Source organism: Phyllobates terribilis, unplaced genomic scaffold, assembly GCF_046119375.1.
Source record: "Phyllobates terribilis strain yellow unplaced genomic scaffold, ASM4611937v1 Scaffold_2__4_contigs__length_985480577, whole genome shotgun sequence".
Taxonomy (NCBI): domain Eukaryota; kingdom Metazoa; phylum Chordata; class Amphibia; order Anura; family Dendrobatidae; genus Phyllobates; species Phyllobates terribilis.
The window spans coordinates 744,846,889-744,868,252 of NW_027362762.1; the positions used below are offsets into that span (position 1 = coordinate 744,846,889).

The 21,364-nt window shown below is 38.7% G+C and overlaps 1 protein-coding gene across 2 annotated transcripts in view; it reads left to right on the plus strand.

The window, feature by feature from the left end:
• EFHC2 (EF-hand domain containing 2) overlaps positions 1 to 16,409 on the plus strand; it is a 140,464-nt gene extending 124,055 nt beyond the window's left edge. For both annotated transcript variants that reach the window (XM_073667242.1, XM_073667243.1), the window contains exons 12-15: positions 1,825 to 2,022; positions 3,912 to 4,004; positions 5,347 to 5,446; positions 16,229 to 16,409. In XM_073667242.1, coding sequence (XP_073523343.1) covers positions 1,825 to 2,022; positions 3,912 to 4,004; positions 5,347 to 5,446; positions 16,229 to 16,324 — 487 coding nt within the window. In that variant the 3' untranslated portion in view covers positions 16,325 to 16,409. The remainder of the gene's footprint in view (positions 1 to 1,824; positions 2,023 to 3,911; positions 4,005 to 5,346; positions 5,447 to 16,228) is intronic.
• The last annotated feature ends 4,955 nt before the right edge of the window (positions 16,410 to 21,364 follow it).

The window sequence follows — 21,364 nt, forward strand, 5'->3', positions numbered from 1 at the left end:
GCTATTTGACCAAGAAGGAGAGTGATGGGGTGCTAAGCCAGATGACCTGGTCTCCACAGTCACCAGACCTGAACCCAATCGAGATGGTTTGGGGTGAGCTGGACCGCAGAGTGAAGGCAAAAGGGCCAACAAGTGCTAAGCATCTCTGAGAACTCCTTCAAGATTGTTGGAAGACCATTTCTGATGACTACCTCTTGAAGCTCATCAAGAGAATGCCAAGAGTGTGCAAAGCAGTCATCAAAGCAAAAAGTGGCTACTTTGAAGAACCTAGAATATAAGACATATTTTCAGTTGTTTCACACTTTTTTGTTAAGTATATAATTCCACATGTGTTAATTCATAGTTTTGATGCCTTCAGTGTGAATGTACAATTTTCATAGTCATGAAAATACAGAAAAATCTTTAAATGAGAAGGTGTGTCCAAACTTTTGGTCTGTACTGTACACCAATCACCATTTTATGGATCAAGGAAGTGCATGTCAATAGCAAACAGTTCTTGAACCTGTGCGATGTAAGGGCAAGCACATAGATCTGTACATGGAGCCAGTCATGGTATCAATTTGCACATACTGTAAGATTAGACCAAGCTTTAGCATTAGTAAACCTAGGTCTAATTAGCAGTTTAAGGTGAGGGAAACAATCACCGGCAAGACTCGTACCATCCAACTCTTATACAAGGAATTGGGGACTAATAAGCACTGACTGATAAACTGAGCCCAGTTTTTACCTTTTAGTATGTTAGATGGCCTTTTAATTTATGTTTTATATTTTACATTTTAGCATGGTAGCTTATTCTGATTTTATTCAGAATAGTTTCCTTTAGCCAATGATTTTTTTTATCCCACAATTTAATTACAAAATGTATTTCCAGCAATGAATCATGTGCTTTGCATCTTTGAATTAATTATTAATATGCTAACAGCCATTTTTATGGAATTACCAGATTTTTTTCATTGTTGAGAAGTGTGTATGTGTGTGTTTTCCTGTGTATGTGATTTCCTCTGCTGAAACCAATGATTTATTGTTACGTTTACTTAATCTTCGACCACACGGACCTCCCTCACTTACCTTCTTCTTAAAAGATAAATTATTTTGTTGGGAGAAAATATGTTAGCGGTCTTGTTAATCAGCTAGATTTGCTTACATCCCAAGTGGGTCATTCATTATGCCATACATGAGTATTTCCAGCTTGTGATGGGTAAACATGGGCGACATGTTCTGCTTAGTGATTACTCTATGCACCGTGCATTCACACATTTTTTCACTTCCTTGATAATTGGTGAAACATGCTTGTAAAGTGTGCATGAAGAACAATATATATTGTGTGAGCAGGATGAAAATGACAGATGTTTCTACAGTCAGATTTTATGCCTTTGGTTTCATTGTTGTAGTCCATATTATAAATATCTGTTGGTTATTAAAAAGATGATGCCATCAGAGATAATCATGCTTAGAATATGGCCCCGGGCAAGTAGAACACTGACAACTGAATTTAAAGGGGGAAACTGCGGCTAGCCCGGCATTACTCCTTTAATGGCTGCTTCAGGGAAATGTAGTGTTAGATGGCTGCGTTTCCAATGATTCGCCTTCCTTCTTGTACAAGAATGATTTGAGTCTGCCAGATATGAAGTCTCGTTTGTAGAGCGGCTTTCCATTCTGGCTCATAGAGGCGGCATCAATGTGCCCTACCTTTATTTATATTAGAAGTGACTTTCTAATGTATGATGTGGGTATACAAGTTTTATAAATTATATTACAGGTTACATTCTCCTGCATATTGTTTTTTTCATATTAATAAATATATAATCATGATTTTATTTCTAGGAATGTCATGGTGGAAATCGGTGACAGAAAGCTCACAGAACATGAAATAATGACCATTGGACGCCATTACAGCGCACAAGAAAACTTAGAAGTTGACCTAGGTCTTCTGATGGCTGTAGCCCAGGAACATCTAAAGAAAAAGTCATTTGAAAACTTCAGTAAACTTAATGATGCCTTTGTGTACAATGATCGTGAAAGGTAAAAGCAAAATCACTCTCCAAGAATGTTAAAGATCCAATCTAATCTATCTGTCTATCTGTTAAAGGAGTTGTCCGGTCTAAAATGACAAGTCTGCAGTCACTCTATGTGACTGCAGACTTGTGCGTACACTGTGAAGACTTCTTGATGTCAGCACCGGGAACAGCAGTCACTTGACCGCAAGTATGCGAAATGCATACTCTCAACCAGAATCCGACTAGTCTGTTTCCAGCGCGCTCAATACAAGTGTATTGCACGAGGAGAATAGTCACATAGAAGGACGGCAGACTTGTTGTTTTAGACCGAACAACCCCCTTTAAAACGATATGGACAAACCTATTGGGATACACCCCTTGATCATTTAATTCAGGTTTTTTTTTCAGTCTCATTGCCACAAGTGTATAAAATCCTGCCCCTAGCCATGATGTCTGCCTTTACAAACATTAGTGAAATCTAAGAAGCAAAGTTTCTCTTTGCTGAGAGCGACATGCAAAGCACGTCAAGGTGAGGAGACTTTTCGAGCCGCAATGCTCCTCTGTGAAATATGCAAAATGTCTCTTCAGAGAGGAAAAGAAATAGAACTCTAGTGCCACCTATTGGAAGTAGCAATCCTAAAAGTCAATATTGACCCTTTAACGAGCCTTGTCACATGACTTAGGATAAAAGCCAAGACGAGAAACTCAATTTGCAGACACTGTGTTTCGGGGTACTGCCCCTCGTCAGTGCAAAGTGTGAGTTCTGCTTTGGCTGGGTGAGAGGCTTCAGACCGATATCTAAGAAGTAATGTTTCTCTTTGCGGAGAGCGACATGCTAAGCACGTCAAGATGAGGAGACTTTTTGAGCTGCAATGCTCCTCTGGGAAATATGCATATTGTCTCTTCTAGAACTCTAGCACCACCTATTGGAAGTAGCAGTCCTAAAAGTCAATGTTGACCCTTTAACAAGCCTTGTCACATGACTTAGGATAAAAGCCAAGACAAACATTAGTGAAAGAATGGGCCGTTCTAAACAGTTCACCGAATTCAAGCATGGTACAGTAAATGTCTTACCTCCTAAACATTTCATGATCAATTGTGAGTCCTATTATTGAAAAGTGGAAGCATTTAGGAACTACAACAACTTAGCAATGAAGTGAAGACACTGTTAAGTTACTGAGCGGGGCCACCGAGTACTGAGGCAGGTAGTGCATAAAAGTAGCCAAAGCTGACTCAACTGCAGATCTCGTGACCTCCTCTGATATTAACTTTAACTTTTAACGAGAAACTGCATGCAAGCCTGACATCACCAAGTGCGATGCCAAATGCCAGATAGAGTGGCATAAAGCAGCTATCACTGGAGTCTGTAGCAGAGGAGACGTCTTCTGTGGAGTGCCGAATCACGCTTCTCCATCTGGTAGTCTACTGCCTATTGTTAAGTTTAGTGGAAGAAGGATAATGCTATGGGGTTGTTTTTCAAGCTTGAGAGAGGTTCTATCATAGGATTGAAACGTTGCCACATTGGCCAATTAAAAGTCTACCTTTTTGCACACTTTTTTTACAACTTTTTTTTTTGAGTTCTGCCCCTTATTTCTCAACTCTAATCTAATCTATCTATCTATCTATCTATCCATCTATCTATCTGAGAAAGCTCACTTGCGAAAGGCTCACACCTTGAGCTGAAACGTTGTGTACCTTTAACATGGAATACATTTTTTCCTCATTTTTTGCTGTTTGGAGTGGAACCTCTTTTTTTCTCCTATATATTATTATTATTATCCATTTGCCAGTGGATCTGGAAAACTGCCCCCACTTCACTTACGTTATTTATCTATCTATCTATCTATCTGTCTGTCTGTCTGTCTGTCTGTCTGTCTGTCTATTTATCTATCTAATGGTGTTCATGCTTTGCAGGAAAGGATTGCTCCCACTCCAAGAAGCCAGAACAATTTTGAAAGCTTTTAAAGTACCTCTGGCAGACGACCTTCTTCGAGTTATTCTAGAACAGTAAGTAATTAAATTTAGGCTCAAGGCATAGCTAAAGTCAAGGCATATTTCATATATTGAAGATGAAGTGAAGATAGTAAGATTATGGTTTCTCAAAAATCTATATATCAGGGTATAAATAACATAATGAAGTACATGAAATAAGACAAAAGCTTGTGATGTAAAAACAGATTTGGAGTATAGGAACTTTTCACATGTCATAGAAAGTGTCCAAAGTGATAGAAGGCCATTTGTTGTAACTCACTGACCTTTAAATCAAAATAACCCTTTAATCCTTTGCTGTCTTTCTTAGCATTACTCGTTCATGTTTTTGAGCCAAATTCTTTGAAATGGTTAATGTGTTTCATGATTTTTTGCAAAATCAGTAATGCTCTTTGTTTTTGTCTTTGACATGTTTTGTGACTGTTAGTGCAAAAAGTTGAACGTTTCGTTAAATGGTGCAAAATTTGCTCCAGAATAACTGACGTATATAACATCTCTCCAGGGAGACTGAATTACATTTTGCAACTTTTTAAAAAGTCGCCGTTGAGGAATCAGTCGAGTACTTCTGGAAAATAAAAATCCCACCCATAATATTGAACATAAGGGTGCAAATTAAAAGATGAATTTGCCGCAAAGCACCAAAAACTAGACAAAAAAGGCACAAATTGGGCCCAATATTTTTATTTTTGATTGGGGTTTTTTGGAAACATTTTGGAAACCCATTGTTTTTTTTATTGGTGAGAAAGGCAATTGCAAATTGCATTTTCTATTGTATTTTTTATTTTTATTAACTATATAAAAGGCTAATTTTTAAATCAATATATATTATTCATGATTTGAAAGATTGGCCACAAGGATAATAATAGAAATATCTCCTTATTAAACATGTGAATGTAAAATTTATATTAACAACCCAGCGTCTTTTGTAGGCTTTAGTTGAAAAAATCTTGGTAGCCAAATGACTTTCTTGTTATAGAAAAGCATGAAATATTACAATTCATGGCTCGATAGGACACAGACAAGAAGTGATGATAGAAAGGAAACAGTACAAAGGCACACTAGACTCCCAACAGTGTAACAAACTCACCATGTCAACAAATGTAACTAAATATGTGTAGTAAGCAACAACTGCTCTGTGCTCACATGTGTTTCTAGTTTGGGACGTTTTTTGGGATTCGTACTAAATCAGATAGCAAAAAAAGTTATGAAACTGTAACCTCGGCCTCTGTGATATTCATTGGTCTCAATGCTGGATAGGAGACAATGTCCACAGTCAAACATTTAATTACTTACACGCGGCTGCAGTCAATTCATTGGAGTCTTACACAATCATATAATATCTCTTGTTTACTCCTTCCAGACATAAAGAAAATGATGGTCAAATTAATTATATGAAGCTGGTGTCGGGCCTTAACTGGAGAGAAAATCCAAATCTGGCACAGCAGAGCACACCAATTAAGGTAAACTGGATGAGCAATATGTTTGGGTATTGTTTGTAATAATAGTAAGTACGTTTTTTGGCTCCCACTCCTGAGAAAAAATACTGACCGAATACTGACCAAATACTGATAGTGGGGCCATTACTTGACATTGATAATCTCGTTACAATGATACTGAGGGTTGAGATCTGTGAAGTGACATATTAAACAGCAAGTGAGCAGCCAGTTCCTGAAGTTGATGTGTCGGAAGTGGTAAAGGAAGGTATATTTTGTTGGGACCAAATTTGATGGCTGCAAGATTAATTCAGATCACCTCCAATTTAGTAGATCTTACTGTTAGCTATATGCAGTGATTAGAATATACCAAAAGTGCAATGAAGGATAGATGGTGACCCAGCAGCAGAGTCAGGGACACCCAAGGCTAATTGATTTTCATGGTAAGGAAAGACTGACTCATCTGGTTCTATCACATAGAAGAAATGCTTTAGCAAAAATTGTTGATAAACTTACTGCTGGCTATAGTGGAAAGACAGAATCAGAATGCTTTGCAGTTTGCTGCGTCTATGACTGCTTAGCCACACATCGAGTGCCCATGCTGACCTCTGTCTACTACTTGGACCATGGAACAATGGAAGGTATCTTAGTCTGATAATTCACTGTATTTTTTACATCATGTGGATGGCCATGTGTGTCACTTTTCTGAGAAGATATGGCTGCAGGATGTGCTACAGGATGAAAGCAAACTGGTGAAAGTAATGTGATGCTCAGGACAGTGTTCTGCGAGGAGGCCTTGAGTTCTGGCATCCATATGGATGTTACTTTGACATAAATGATCTACCTGAACAGTAGTACAGACCTAATAGACCCCATCATAGCAGTAATATTCCCTAATAGCAGTGGCCTTTTCCAGCAGGATAATACACCCTGCCACACTACAAAAATTGTTCAGGACTGGTTTGAGGAACATGAGTTCAGTCTTTAAACTTGGCCTTAAGAATCCTACATTTCGGTCGGATTGAGCATCTGTGGGATGTATTAGGAAAACAAGGCTAATCCATGAAGACCCCACCTCACAATTTACAGAAGTTAAAGAGTAACTGTTATTTTAATATTTTCTTTCATTAATCAATAGTACAAATGAATATAAAAAATGTAATATATCTTATCAGTAAAATCAGCTTCTTTCTCCTCCTGGACAGATCACTCTCAATTCATGAGTACAATTTCCCATTACTGAGGTAGATGATAGTTGCTGCTTATAAATGTCTATGGAGAGGGGAGGAGCTAGAGGCAGACACAGACATTCTGCTGCAAGTTCTCCTGAAACGACAAGTACAATTTACGACCTATGAAGTATAGGTACATCATAGATCGCCACCCCCTTTTTGGTGTTCTTTTCAGGCACATGCCAGCTGATTTAATTAGCTGACATGTGCATCTGACAGCTGCGGGTGGGATTGCGACCCTCCCGTGGCTGTTAACATGTTAAATGTTGCTCTCAATCTCTTGACAGCGGCATTTAACATGATCGCGCCGGAAACGCGTCATTAGCTCCACCCATCAGCGTGCCCGTCACATGATCACAGGCCATCAATGAGTTAGAATGACAACCCGGGGTCTGCAGGAGACCCTTGTGGTTGTCATTGTGGAACTGCTGTGAGCGCCGCCCAGTGACCCGCGCTCATAGCAGATGAGCATTTTTGTTACATATAGTAGGGCCGAAGCCCTGCTAGGTGTAACACAAGCGATCGGATAATCGCAACTTCAAGTCTCCCATGGAGACTATTGAAGCATGCAAGAGTTTAAAAAAAAAAAAGTTTTTAAAAATATGAAAAAAATGTAAAAAAATATAAAAGTTCAAATCACCCCCCCCTTCAACCCATTCAAAATAAAACAATAAAAAAAAATAAAAAATGCACATATTTTGTATTGCCACTTTCAGAATCGCCCGATCTATCAATATATAAAAAGAATTAATCCGATCGGCAAATGGCGTAGCAAGAAAAAAATCAAAATGCCAAAATTAAGTTTTTTTGGTCATCGCAACATTGAAATAAAATGCAATAATGGGCGATCAAAACATCAGATCTACCCTAAAATGGTATCAATAAAAATGTCACCTCGGCACGCAAAAAATAAGCCCTCACCCGGCCCCATATCCCGAAAAATGAAAGCGCTACGGGTCTCGGAAAATGGAGCCATTTTTGTTTTTACAAACTTTGGATTTTTTTTTCACCACATAAATAAAAAAGGACCTATACATGTTTGGTATCTAAGAACTCATAATGACCTGGAGAATCATAATGGCAGGTCAAGTTTTAGCATTTAGTGAACATGGTAAAAAAAAAATCGTTGTGGAACTTTTTTTTGCAATTTCACCACAATTTTTTTGCAATTTTTTTCCCGATTTCCAGTACACTGTATGATAAAATCAATGGTGTCATTCAAAAGTACAACTCATCCCGCAAAAAACAAGCCCTCACAAGATGGCCATATTGACCGTAAAATAAAAAAGTTATGGCTCTGGGAACAAGGGGAGGAAAAAACTAAAACGCAAATAACGGAAAAACGCAAGGTGGTAAAGGGGTTAAACAATAGCTGTTAACTCCTTGGTGCCAGACGCAGGACACCTTTGCAAGTATTGTGAAGTCTGCGTCACAGCTGTTTTGGCAGAATATTTGGCTGGTTTTAATATTTTAATGATGGCTGACTGGGATACTTAGCAACATAACAGCAAAACAAATATATGATATTTAACATGAAATCATGAAAACATGAGCAGCATGAAGAGATTAACAACTGATATTGTTGGGAGTTCACACGGAGTGCTGCAATTCTCTGTTTATACCATTGACAGAACACGCTTACACGTTCACAATTAGTATACAATAATAAATATAGTAAATTTCCGTCACTACAACATTCTGATGGTCCAGCAAATGTTTCTGGCAAAAATTGTAAAATAATCTGATATCTCATAAACCAGAAGCAAAAGGCTAACCATGGAGAAAGAGCTGGAGCCATTTCTACACGACCTGTCCTCTGAGGATGGGGGTCCTTGACCCCTAAGCATTGACCTTTATAAGGTACTGTTCACATTGGCATCAGAGACCCTGTTAGGTGCAAATGACAAAAAATCATCAACAATAAAAAGTGGCCAAATGATATAACAAAAAACAATGTGAACCCAGCCCAAAAGTTTGGAAGCATCGTCAGCCACTTCAGCATTTGCAATGATGTCGAATCCAGCATCATTTACCCATTTCATACAGGAACTTTTATGTTTGTAGTTAAACTTGAATTCACATGAAGTTAAGATTCACTGTCAGTCAATTAGTGTGAGGCCATTTGTATAATGACTAAAGAAAGGTAGTCTGCTACTTGTGGTTCTATAGCTGTTGTAAATTTATGTTTATATGCTCAGATTTTACACTAGGCAGAAATCCAATGTTAAAATTGTGATTTCTGCCGTAAATTAGCCTCAGAATAATTCAATGGAGCTAATCCAGAGCTTTTCATTTGTCATTCTGCACATTTTTTTAAGAAGAAAGTGAATAGTCAATGTTGCAGCTTCTGTCCAAAGTTAGGAAAGTTTGGCCTGAGAATATACAGTACCATCTAATTTTTTCTAATCTTTGGCTGTCAGAGCCACCTAAAATAGGAAAATGTAGAGTCACAAAATACATAGTTGTTCAGCACTTTCATTTTTTTAATTGCTAAAGTTTCCGCAATATTTCACACATTAATGTTAGACCACTTTCACATGTTCAGTATTTGATGAGTTTTTTACCTCAGTATCTGTAAGCCAAAACCAAAAGTGGGTGAAAAATGCAGAAGTGTGACGTGTTTCTATTATACTTTTCATCTGTGAAAAGCTGTCTCATGGATCGTGGATCCACTGTGCCGTGGATCGAGGAGAGCCTGGGAGGCGTGACTAGGCCAACACCTGACTCTCCACTAGAGCCACTGATTGTGTGGTTAGACTTGACTCCAGATGGACGCCAGGTGCTACTCCAGGACAGACCTCAGACACACAGCAGCTGATCCCCAGGGAGGTACACAGGCTAGGAGCCGTAGTGACCAGCCGGACAGGAACCGTTTAAAAGGGGAAATGGATGCTTTACGACTGGTAGACAGAAAGACATGGCAGATGCTGGCAGGCACTGGCAGATACAGGCAAGTATAGACAGGACAAGTCTAGCAACAGGTACAGCAGAATTGATAGGACCCAGTTCAGACTGGACAGACAGGAACAGCTTCAGGAAGAACTAGATCACTGGCAGGAGAGGTACTGGATCACCGGTGCGGACAGACAGGGAACCGCAGGTGAGGACATGGAACCTCAAGAGTGGACAGGCACAGAACCACAGGTATGGACAGGTACGGAACCTCAGGAGCGGACAGGTATGGAACCACTGGTGCGGACAGATACGGAACTGCAGGAGCAGGCAGGCACGGAACTGCAGGAGCAGGCAGGTATGGAACTGCAGGTGCGGACAGGTACGGAACCGCAAGAGCAGACAGGTATGGACCTGCAGGTGCAGACAGACAGGGAACTGCAGGTGCGGACAGACAGGGAACCACAGGGGTGGACAGACAGGGAACCGCAGGTGCGGACAGGTAGGGAAGGTTCAGGATCAGACAGAGGGAGCTCAGACTAAGGTTGCAAGTTAAAGGTACTTGTTCAGACACAGCAGGTTAGAAAGTTGAGACAGATTCAGACACAGCAGGTTTGGAAGAAGGTACAGATTCAAACACAGCAGGTTTAGGAAAGGGTACTGCTTCTGACACAGAAGGTGTGGAAGCAGATACTGATTCAGACACTGATAGATTCAGAGACAGGTCCAGATTCAGACATGACAGGTTCAGGAATAAGTCCAGGTTCAGACACAAACAGATTCAGAGATAGGTCCTGATTCAGACATAACAGGTTCAGGAAAAGATCCAGATTCAGATACAACAGGTTCATGTTTCGGGCCCAGGCCATACAGGCCTAGGGAAAGCAGGTTCAGGCAAGATCAGATACAAAGCACAGGTTAAGAGTTCAGGCACAGACCAGACAGGCTCAGGGAGGGATACAGGTCCAGACAGAACCTGACAACGGATTTAGCAGCTTAAAGACAAGCTAGACACTAAAGTCCTAAATGTTGAATAGGCACTTCCCTATAGGGGTGGGGGCCTTACATAACAGATGCCTCCCAGTTATTGGCTGGGGACATTTCAGAAGTGTACCCGCTACTCCTTTAAGAAGCAGTAAGTGCGTGCACGAAGACCTGTGAGGTGTGCGCAGGCTTGGGGACCTTGGAGCTATGGCTGATGCAACAGCAGTGCAGTCGGGCTGGTGAGCATGTTGGCGTCCCTGCTGTGGGGAGGAGAAGGCATGATGGGTCACGGGTGTTGCACTCTGATTGTTCCATTCCTGGTTTTGGCTTACAAATACTGAGGTATCTAAGGGGTAAGGTTTCTCCTTGTGGAGAGTGACAAACCAAGTCTAGCATGCCAGTATGAGGAGACTTAAACGCCTTGCATGCTCGTCTGGGAAATTAAATATGCAAATTGTCTCTTCAAAGAGGAAGAGGACTAAAACTCTAGTGCCACCTATTGGAAGTAAGAATTCCACAAGTTAATATTGACCCTTTAACCAGCCTTGCAATATGACGTGGGATAAAAGCCAAACCGGAATCTCAGTTTGCAGACATGGTGTTTCTGGGTATTGCCCCTCGTCAGTGTAAATAATGAGATCTGATTTAGCTGGGTGAGAGGCTTAGACTGGGATCTAATGGGTAACGTTTCTCCTTGTGAAAAGTGACAAGCCAGGTCTGGCATGCCAGTATGAGGAGACTTAAAAGCCTTGCATGCTCTTCTGGAAAATTTAAATATGCAAATTGTCTCTTCAGAGAAGAAGAGGACTTGAATATTGAGGTAAAACCTCACCAAATATTCAATGTGTGTACATGGCCTTAAGGTGCACAAATAGATCTACAAATATATATTTATCAAAAAAACACTGTTTGTAGATGTATATGTGCACCTGTACATTAATTTAATACTAAAGGTGTGCTGGCCGTATTTTTAATTTTTTTTAGTATACATTGGGGGGTGGTGGGAGGGTCCCTCCAGGTATCTGCACTTCCTTCCCAGACAAGGTCTTACTTGTGAGTTATGCTTGGTTTTCTTTCACTTCCCCATTCAGATGAGGCTGGTTTGGCACATGGAGAGGCCCTAGCATTAGTGATAGGGACCATCCATATGTAGGTATACCTTGGCAAAGGATAAAAGAGTACCTTAAGTTTTTAACTAACTAGCAATGTTGGAGTTAATGTATTCATTAGTCTCAGTGTGCTGACGCATCGTGTATATATGTGTTTGTATATTGACAACATAGCGTATTTGTGCACTTGTACATTAATTTTATGCTAAAGGTGTGTGGGCTATTTTTTTGTGTTTTTGTAATGTACTGTACAGAGTGAGACATTATTCAACAAATACCAAGAGGAGGGAGGGCCATGCTGGAAAGCTTATGATCTATGAGGAAGTAGAACACATGTCAAAAGTAAAAAGTTAGATATTTTTCCATTTCAATTGAAAAAAAAAACTTATTTAGAAATTGATGGCAGCAACTCATCTAAAAAAAGTTGGTACAGGACCATGTCTGCTATTGTGTAGCATCAAATCTTCTTTTACAACAGTCTGTAACAGTGAGGAGACCAATTGCTGGAGTTTTGGAAGATACATTTTGTCCCATTCTTGCCTGATGTAGGATTCTGGCTGCTCAGAAGTCCAGGCTTGTCTTTGCTGAATTTTTTGTTTCATAATTCGCCAAATGTTTTCAATTGGTGAATTGTCTGGACAGCCATGCTGTTGTGAAGGATGCATTGTGTGGTTTAGCATTGCCTTGCTGAATTATGCTAGGACTTCCCTGAAATAAATATAGTCTGGATGAGAGCATATGTTGTTCTAAAACCTCTGTGTAATGCTCAGAATTGCTAGTGCCTTTCATGATGTGTCAGCTACCCATGCCGTAGGCACTAATGCAACCACAAATCATCAGAGATGTACGCTTTTGACTTGTGCGCTGATAACAAGCTACATGTTCCCTCTCCTCTTGAGTCCAAAGGACATGGCGTTTGTGGTTTCCTTAAAGAATTTAAAATTTTGATTCATCTGACCATAGAACAGTTTTCCATTTTATATTAGCTTTGGCCCAGAGAAGACGGCAACGTTTCTGGATTGTGCTGATCTACGGCTTTTTCTTTGCATGACAGAACTTTCACATGTATTGGTGGATTGCACGGCAAACTGTTTTCACAGACAAAGATTTCTGGAAGTATTCCTCAGCCAATGTAGTTATTTACACAACCGAATCATGCTTGTTTTTAATGCAGTGCCTCCAAATAGACCGTAGATCAGTTGCATCCAGTATTAACTATTGGCGTTAGACCCTGTGGATTTCTCCAGTATCTCTGAATCTTTTGATGATATTATGTATTGTAAGTTGTGGGATATTAAAAGTTCTTGCAATTTAAAGTTGAAAAACATTTTTCTGAAATTGCTTCACAATTTTTAGATGTGATTGTTCACAGTTTGGTGAACTTCTGACCATCTTTGCTTCTGAGAGACTCTGCCTCTGTAACATGCTCTTTTTATACAGTCATAGGACTGATCCTCTAGCTGTTATTATTAGTATGACTTAGTTTTCCAGCCCTTTGTTAACCCTGTCCCAACATTTTTTACATGTGTTGCAGCTCTCAATTTCTAAATGAATTGTTTTTTTTTACAAATTAAATGAAACACTGTCTAACTTTTACCATCTAATCTGTGCTATGTTCTGTTGTGAATAAAATATGGCCATAATAGATTTCCAAATCATTGCATTCTTGTTTTCTTTACATTATACACATTTTTTTAAATTTAGTTTGTATATTGTGAACCCCAAATGGGGACAGTGATGACAATGTCCATAAAGCGCTGTGTAATGGTGCTATATGAGCAACACATAATAAATATCTGAATCCCTCAGACTTTCTGCAGACACCATAGTCAAGCTACAGATGCTCTGCCTTCAAACCCAGCCAAACACCTAACATTAACAAAGTAAAACCTGTGTACTGACTAATGCAGTATATTCTAATGCAAAAATAAGAAAGTTCTGTAGGTTACCCATATCCCCGTGCATCCATGTCATTTGCCGTCTCCAGTTGAACTTGATGGACATACTGTATGCTTTTTATCAAGACTAGTAACTATGTAACCATTCGTTTTTTAAAAGATTTTGACACATTCGATGACGTAAAAGGGGAACCGTCAGTTTTTTTTTATTTTAATAGAACAGCACAGCTTGTTAGTTTATTTTAATTGTCAAAAATCACTGGGAACCTGATGGAAAAGTACTAATAGAAGTGTGAACAGAGCAACAGATTATCACTTGAGGGACAGTGGGACATTCAGTACTACATTAACCATTTACTGAATTTGATCATACTTCAGCCATTAGTGCAGTGATGTAAATATATTGTCCAAGAGTAGCAAGGAATGAATGTAACTTGTCCTCTTCTATTCCCGGGCACAATTGTGACAATTGATATCAGAAGTTTTGGGATTCCCTGAGCTAAATTTGGTCCAAACATAAGATCAAGTATGAAACTGAATTTCAGTGGTATAAAATCATAGTGCAAATATATTTTGCTGTGGCTTCACATACATGGCTGCATGCTGTTGTTATGCTCATGGCTAGCCAATAGATCATGCCTTTATTAATTACATAATTGGCTTTGAAAATTTTAATTCCTTTAAGAGAACCTTTCCTATTCCAAATTTCCAAAACTTTGCCTTGTCTGCCAACTATTTCATTATTTCAACTCTGTCACCTTTAAAGTCCAATACATTAAAATATGTTTTGGGGTTTTTTTTTTTGCATTTTTTTTAGCAGTTGCTTAAAGGGTTATTCTTATCTTAGCAAGTTATGACAGGATCATTCATAGGATATGTGATAACTTGATGATTGCTGGAGTTCTGACTCCTACTAAGTATAATGAATTATTGAAGATGTTTCAATGCATTCATTGGCTATAAAACTTTGGGAGATGGCCGAGTACCGAGCTCACTTATCTTACACAGACTATAGACAATGAATGGAACCACTTATAATTTTAATGAACCATTACAGAGCCCTGTTCTCAGAATCTGTGGGATCCCAGCAGCCAGACTTCCAGCGATCATCAAGTTATCACCTGCAAGTAACTAAAGTATCTTGCTAAGATGGAAATAACCCTAGACCTTTCACCAGATTGTGCATGTTAAACTGGCCACATCATGCAATAGTGGCTGCAGAGCAGGGTAAAATGTAGTTTTTATTTTTTGATTTCTCCTTTCCATTATGGAGATATTAACTTGTAAAGCTTACAATAGAATTTATGTTTTAGTTCAACTGTTACCAGAGATTTTTCTCAGGTGGTTTGTACTTCTTCCCCTGCATGAGGTTGACCAATCATAAGCAGGCAACGTCATGCAGGGGAGAAAAAAAATATGCCCTCTCTCCTAACTGATCTCTGCAGCTACTGTGTAGAAATACGGCAAAGTTGAGTTATATGTCATTACAAATACTTCTAGATATCATCTCAGATTGCTGTCAGCTCTGCAGCCACCATTCCTTGATGTGGCTAGTTAAACATGCTCATATTCATTCAAGGGCCTCCATAAGAGCAGGGAATTTGTATTTGCTGAGTTATTAGATTATTTATCTTTTTATGGGGACAAAGTTAAAGAAATAATACCTCCATAAAAATATGGGAGTTATACGGTGACTTTGGCCATGGCATAGGTCATGCGGCCGAAGATCGCCATGTGCATGTGTAGCTGCTCTATTTCTATACAAATGAAAGGGGACACATTGCGTCCCCTGTTGTCCGATGTGTTTGAATTTTTTATATGACTGTCTTGTTGCGGTATTCTAGGAGTTGTAGTGTGATCCCATTCACTTGTGTTGTGCTGCGATGTAACAGCTACTCATAGTAAACTTTGGTTGCCCAACCCGTTTTTCTGCAAAAGCTGCCATGTAGCCCCAGCCTTATGGATGTAATTATCCATAGACTTTGTTCTCTTAGGAGTGAGATTAGGTTGAGGAACCCAAGACCCCACACGATCTTCAATAACTGTTACATATAAAAGATGTGATAATGCACATGGTCGATTTCTCAAGTAAGTCACCTCTGCATCTCCAATCTTTCTTGGCTTGATAAAATTGCTTAACAGCCATCAGGAATTGCCATTTTCCTGAAAGGTGGAGGTCTGCGGGGTGAGAAATCTATGCTTTAGAAATAATAACACCTCTAGGAAATGCTAGGCCTTGTAAAACACCTTAAAAGGCCATTGCCTTTTAAATTTTGGGACCCATAAAAATTTTGCTACAAATCTTCCCTAAGTGTGAGTCCTAGTCCTTAAAGTGTAATTGAATACACTAGATGTATGAGAAAATTAAATGAAAGACGTGGACAGAGAAATATAAATGGCTTGGGCAATTGCCCTCTCTTTAAAACAAAAAACAACAAATGAATATACACTCAAGCTCTTGGTTATTCCACATGATATTAGATATAAAATTAAAGTATAAGATTACAAAGATGCATTTTTTTCGGTTGATCAAAATAGGAGGGCATGAAGATGATAAAGAGAAAGGGAGCTATCCATCTGAAGAGATCTTCCCCTCTTTTACATATTCCATTTCTGATCATGATGAAAGGTTTACATTTTTATTTCTATAATTGCTGCCAAATCATTTACATATTGTATCTTTTTTTTTTACAGTTTGATGCTGATTGGAGTGGACAGACAACATCAAATACAGTGAAGATTGTGAACTATCTTCTCTTTCTTGAGGATTTGTTTGGTGTACAAGAATGAGACATTTTCCTATTCTTTAACACATAATGTACACATTTCTGTAGTCCCAATGTGCTGCATATGATTAAAAAATGAAACATGAATATATTTGTAGTTATGTCTGTGCGTGGTTTGGTTTCCATAGGAGGAAATACAATGTCCATCGCTTAGGTGATAACCAGAGTTCTCTCTGCATTTAGTTTGCTGACTGATACCTTTGTTTTTTCCCTTGTCTGTGTCCATTAATAAGAAAATGGACTAATGTTTTACTTACTATTTTCCAAATGTTTTAGATCTAATTGGATACTCTTGACAACCTCAGGGCAAATTTCCCATTTGTAGTCTATTCATGAATCCAAGACATAACAAAATTCACTGCGTAGATTATGTACTAGGTTTTTATTTGTTTTGTTTTTTAATATCGTAAGAAAACCATCCAAACGTTTTATCATTGTTCTAAATCTGCTCCAAAATCTGGATTCAGTTTCCATCTTAACTTTTACACTATTCATCATGTTTTATGTGCAAATGTTGGACACATGGCATTAAAGGACTGGGTAGAAAGCTTTATCATTATCAGTTTTTCTACTTACCCTGCCTGTACATATTGTGATTAGCAATATGAACTAGATGAAAGCAAAACATTATAACGTTTTGGGGAGAAATCTTTCTTGCTTCAACCAATGGTCGGCATTGCAGTGAGAACACCAGTAAAGTTCTGTTATATTTTTGTTGGTATTGTGGGGGGTTTCAGCTCTCTGGTCTTCACTTGGACATGCACAGGCACTGGGTTTTAATCAAAACAAAGTAAAGTTTATTGTCCTTCATAAACTTTTCTGCTCAAAAAAAGGAAAACAGCTTTATTCAGCACAAATGAATGACAATACAGTTCTTTCTTTTGAGTAAGGCAAAACAAATCAAACTGTCTCACCAACTTACTGTCACAGGCACTTATCAGACTCTAACAACGACTGTACACCATGATCTGTTTTTCTCCAGCCTCAGCACAACACCATCTATGGAGCTAACCCAGCTGTCTGTTATTAAGCTTGTAAGACCCAAACTGGAGTATTGGAGCAACCTTTCCCACCCATGCTCTTTTGATCACTCCTAAATCCTGGACCCAAAATCCAGTCAAAATAAAACAATCTCAATAACCTATCTTTACTGGTGCACTTTCTACTGGGACTTACATCACTTAGGTCAGCCACCTCAGTGACACATACTTGCCATCCAGGAGCTTAACTCCTGCTTTCTTACACTATATATTACTTGTAATTCACGCATTGCTCTTGTTATATGCTGACATTGGAAATTCTACCCTGTGTTGAGCACTGGATCAGAAGATCGGAACGGAGGATGGAGTGACAACCAGTGGATCAGCTAGTATATTGCTTACTATTTAAAGCTGTTTTAACTAGTTGTTTCCTCAACAAAATATCTATAATAAAGGGGTTCATTTTTCAGGACACTGCTAGTTAGAGAACAGAGTGGCTACAAATTTCAACTCTTGGTCTTAGGGGCCCAGAATCATAGAGATTTTACACTTAATGGACAACCTATTGATTTCAGTAGCCACTATGTAATACCTTTTATTCCCTGCGGTAACACTGCAGGGAAATGATACACTTGGTGACATGTTACCCCACAAAGTCCAATTTATTGGCTTAGCAGCTTATTATCTGGTGACCCTTCTAACAAAGTGATTTCAATCCCCCTTTCATTAAGTTCTCATATTAGAGCAATGTTTCTCCAAGTTCTCTATATCTGGCTGACCGAACACAAAGAATTAAGAAAACTGTGTATGGAATCTCATTTATTTTATCTTGCTGCTTTCATTGTATAATGTTCTTCCTTTTATAAAACTCGAATTACAGTGTGTAACAATTTCGCTAACATTGGTGGATATTTTATCTGACCATCTCAATTTGCATAGAAGCAGTAACTTAGGGCTTAGAGCTTCAGTCAAGTAGTCCTCATGCAATGTTTCCATCAAGTAGAGTCCTCGTGCAGTACTCAAATGCCTTCCATACTTAGGCTGGTGTAGCAGTCCACCCTGACCACAAGACTTACAAGTGTATAACAGAATCCAGACCCTAGAGATACCATTAAGCTCAACTTTTATTCATTTCTTTATAAGAAATAAGGCACTTCATATTTTGGCCATATAAAGCCTTTTAAGACATCCAATAATAACAGTTGGATACAAATGAGCCAAAAATGATTGAATTTGCAATAATTTTAGGCTGACACACTATACTTAAGTAGAGTCAGAAGTGTTTTTCAGTAGTCCACATAAGAGTCCATGCAAGCACAGCCCCTCTGGAGTCCCTATATTCTATATTATGGCTGTGTAGCTCATACAAGAGAACAGAGTAGAAAAAAAGCAATATTTTTATGTGTGAGATTCTTAGAAATGAGTCCGTGTGGCCACAGTTAATTTGCATGTTTTTGATTTAAGGATTTATTTTGTACTTTCTTCAAAACAGAGAAACACAGGAAGATTGTATAAAATTTGTCTCCAGTTGATGAAACCCATCTGTAAAGTAAAGGTTCTGCTTTATAACAGTGTGGTAGCTCTGAAGTCATGCCAAATCAGCAACATTGGGAAAATTAGAAAGGTTACTTCATGTTTCCCCTGCCGTTATTGCTTATTTGTCTAGTATGTATACAGCCCTGATCTTATCTAAGCTTGCGTTACATTTCCCCAACACCTCCTAATTTTCCATACATAGCTGGGCCTTGTTACTATTTATGGAGTAACCAAAGGTGACCTCTCCCATTCCGCTGATGAATTTGAAATCTGTGGCTGGTCTGATTAGAAACTAGAATGTAAGCATATTTTATGGAAAATACTGACATTTGTCTAAAATAGAACATCAGAATAATCAAAACAACTACGAAGATTACCAATAACACCTTGCATATAATAAACAGAGCTTTATTTCCCATCAGTCTGGAGATATCATTCGCCCAACAAGTCAGTTGTTTCTCTTAAGATGCTTAGCTGCACCATAGAGGGATACTCCTCTTCAGTCCATTAGCAAGAAATTCAGCAACTACCCTCTACCATCAGTGTTTCCGAAACTCCAGTCCTCACCGTTCCCCAACAGAACATGTTTTCGGGATTTCCTTAGCATTACACAGGTGATGGAATTATTATCAAGGCATCAGAAATTGGCACCAGTTATCTCACCTGTGCAATACTAAAGAAATCCTTAAAATATCATATGTTGGGGGAGGTGGCTGTGAGGACTGGAGTTTGGGAAACACTGCTCTAAATCAGTAGTCCACAATTTTTTTTTGCCTTTGTGCCAAATTTTGTGATTGTACCACTCCCAATGGCCACATATAATTTGAAGGGGTACTCTTATCTAAGGTACAGTTGAAACCAGAAGTTTACATACACTATATAAAAAGACACATATGCTTGTTTTTCTCAATATCTGACATGAAATCAGAATAAACCTTTCCTGTTTTAGGACAATTAGGATTACCATAATGTTTAATATTTGCCAAATGCCAGAATAATGAGAGAGAGAGAATGTTTTAAGGCATTTTTATTACTTACTGCAAAGTCAAAAGTTTACATACACTAATATTACTATGCCTTTAAACAATTCTGGACTGCCCATATGATGATGTCATGTGTTTAGAAGCTTCTGGTAGTTTTTTGCCAACATCTGAGTTAATTAGAGACACACCTGTGGATGTATTTTAATGCACACCTGAAACACACTGCTTCTTTGTGTAGCATTATGGGAAAGTCTAAAGAAATCAGCCAAGATATCAGGAAGAGAATTGTAGACATACACAAGTCTGGCTCATCCTTGGGTACAATTTCAAGATACCTGAAGGTGCCTCATTCATCTGTACAAACAATTATACGAAAGTGCAAACAAGATGGGAATGTCCAGCCATCGTACCACTCAGGAAGGAGATGGGTTCTGTGTCCTAGAGATGAACGTGCTTTGGTCCTACATGTGCATTTCAAAGCAAGAACAAAAGTAGAAGACCTTGTGAAGATGATGGCAGAAGCTGGTAAGATTGTGTCAATTTGCACAGTAAACGAGTACTGTATCAACATGCGCTGAAAGGCCACTCTGCCAGAAAGAAGCCATTACTCCAAAAGAAACATAAAAAAGCCAGATTGTTTGCAAATGCACACAGGAACAAAGACCTTAATTTTTGGAGACATGTGGTCTGATGAAACTAAAATTGAACTTTTTGGGCATAATGACCATCGTTACATTTGGAGGAAAAAGGGAGAAGCTTGGAAGCCTAAAGACACCATCCTAACTGTGAAACACGGGGGTGGCAGCATCAAAATAGATGGCGTCATGAGAAAAGAAGATTATGTAACAATACTTAAGCAACATCTCGACATCAGCCAGGAAATTAAAGCTTGGGTGGAAATGGGTCTTCCAAATGGACAATGACCCGAAGCATACTGCCAAAATGGTAACAAAGTAGCTTAAGGATAACACAGTCAATGTTTTGGAGTGGCCATCACAAAGCCCTGATCTCAATCCTATTGAAAATTTATGGGCAAAGCTGAAAAGGCAGGTGGGAGCAAGGCGACCTACAAACTTGGATCAGTTACGCCAGTTTTGTCAGGAGGAAATGGGCCCAATTTCCGACCAACTATTGTGAGAAGCTTGAGGAAGGATATCTCAAATGTTTGACCCAAGTCATTGAGTTTAAGGGCAATGGTACCAAATACTAATGAAATGAATGAAACTTTTGACTTTGCAGTAAGTAATAAAAATGCCTTAAAACATTCTCTCTCATTATTCTGGCATTTGGCAAATATTAAAAATTATGGTAATCCTAACTGACCTAAAATGGAAAAGGTTTATTCTGATTTCATGTCAGATATTCAGAAAAACATGCATATGTGTCTTTTTATATAGTGTATGTAAACTTCTGGTTTCAACTGTATATATGAACAGTAGTATTTATGGCATCTAATGAAGGTGGGTTCTATTTTTGAAACTTCCACTATTGTAGACAAAGAGTGTCCTCTGCTCCCCTATTTAGAATTTCAGAAAACAAGAGTCA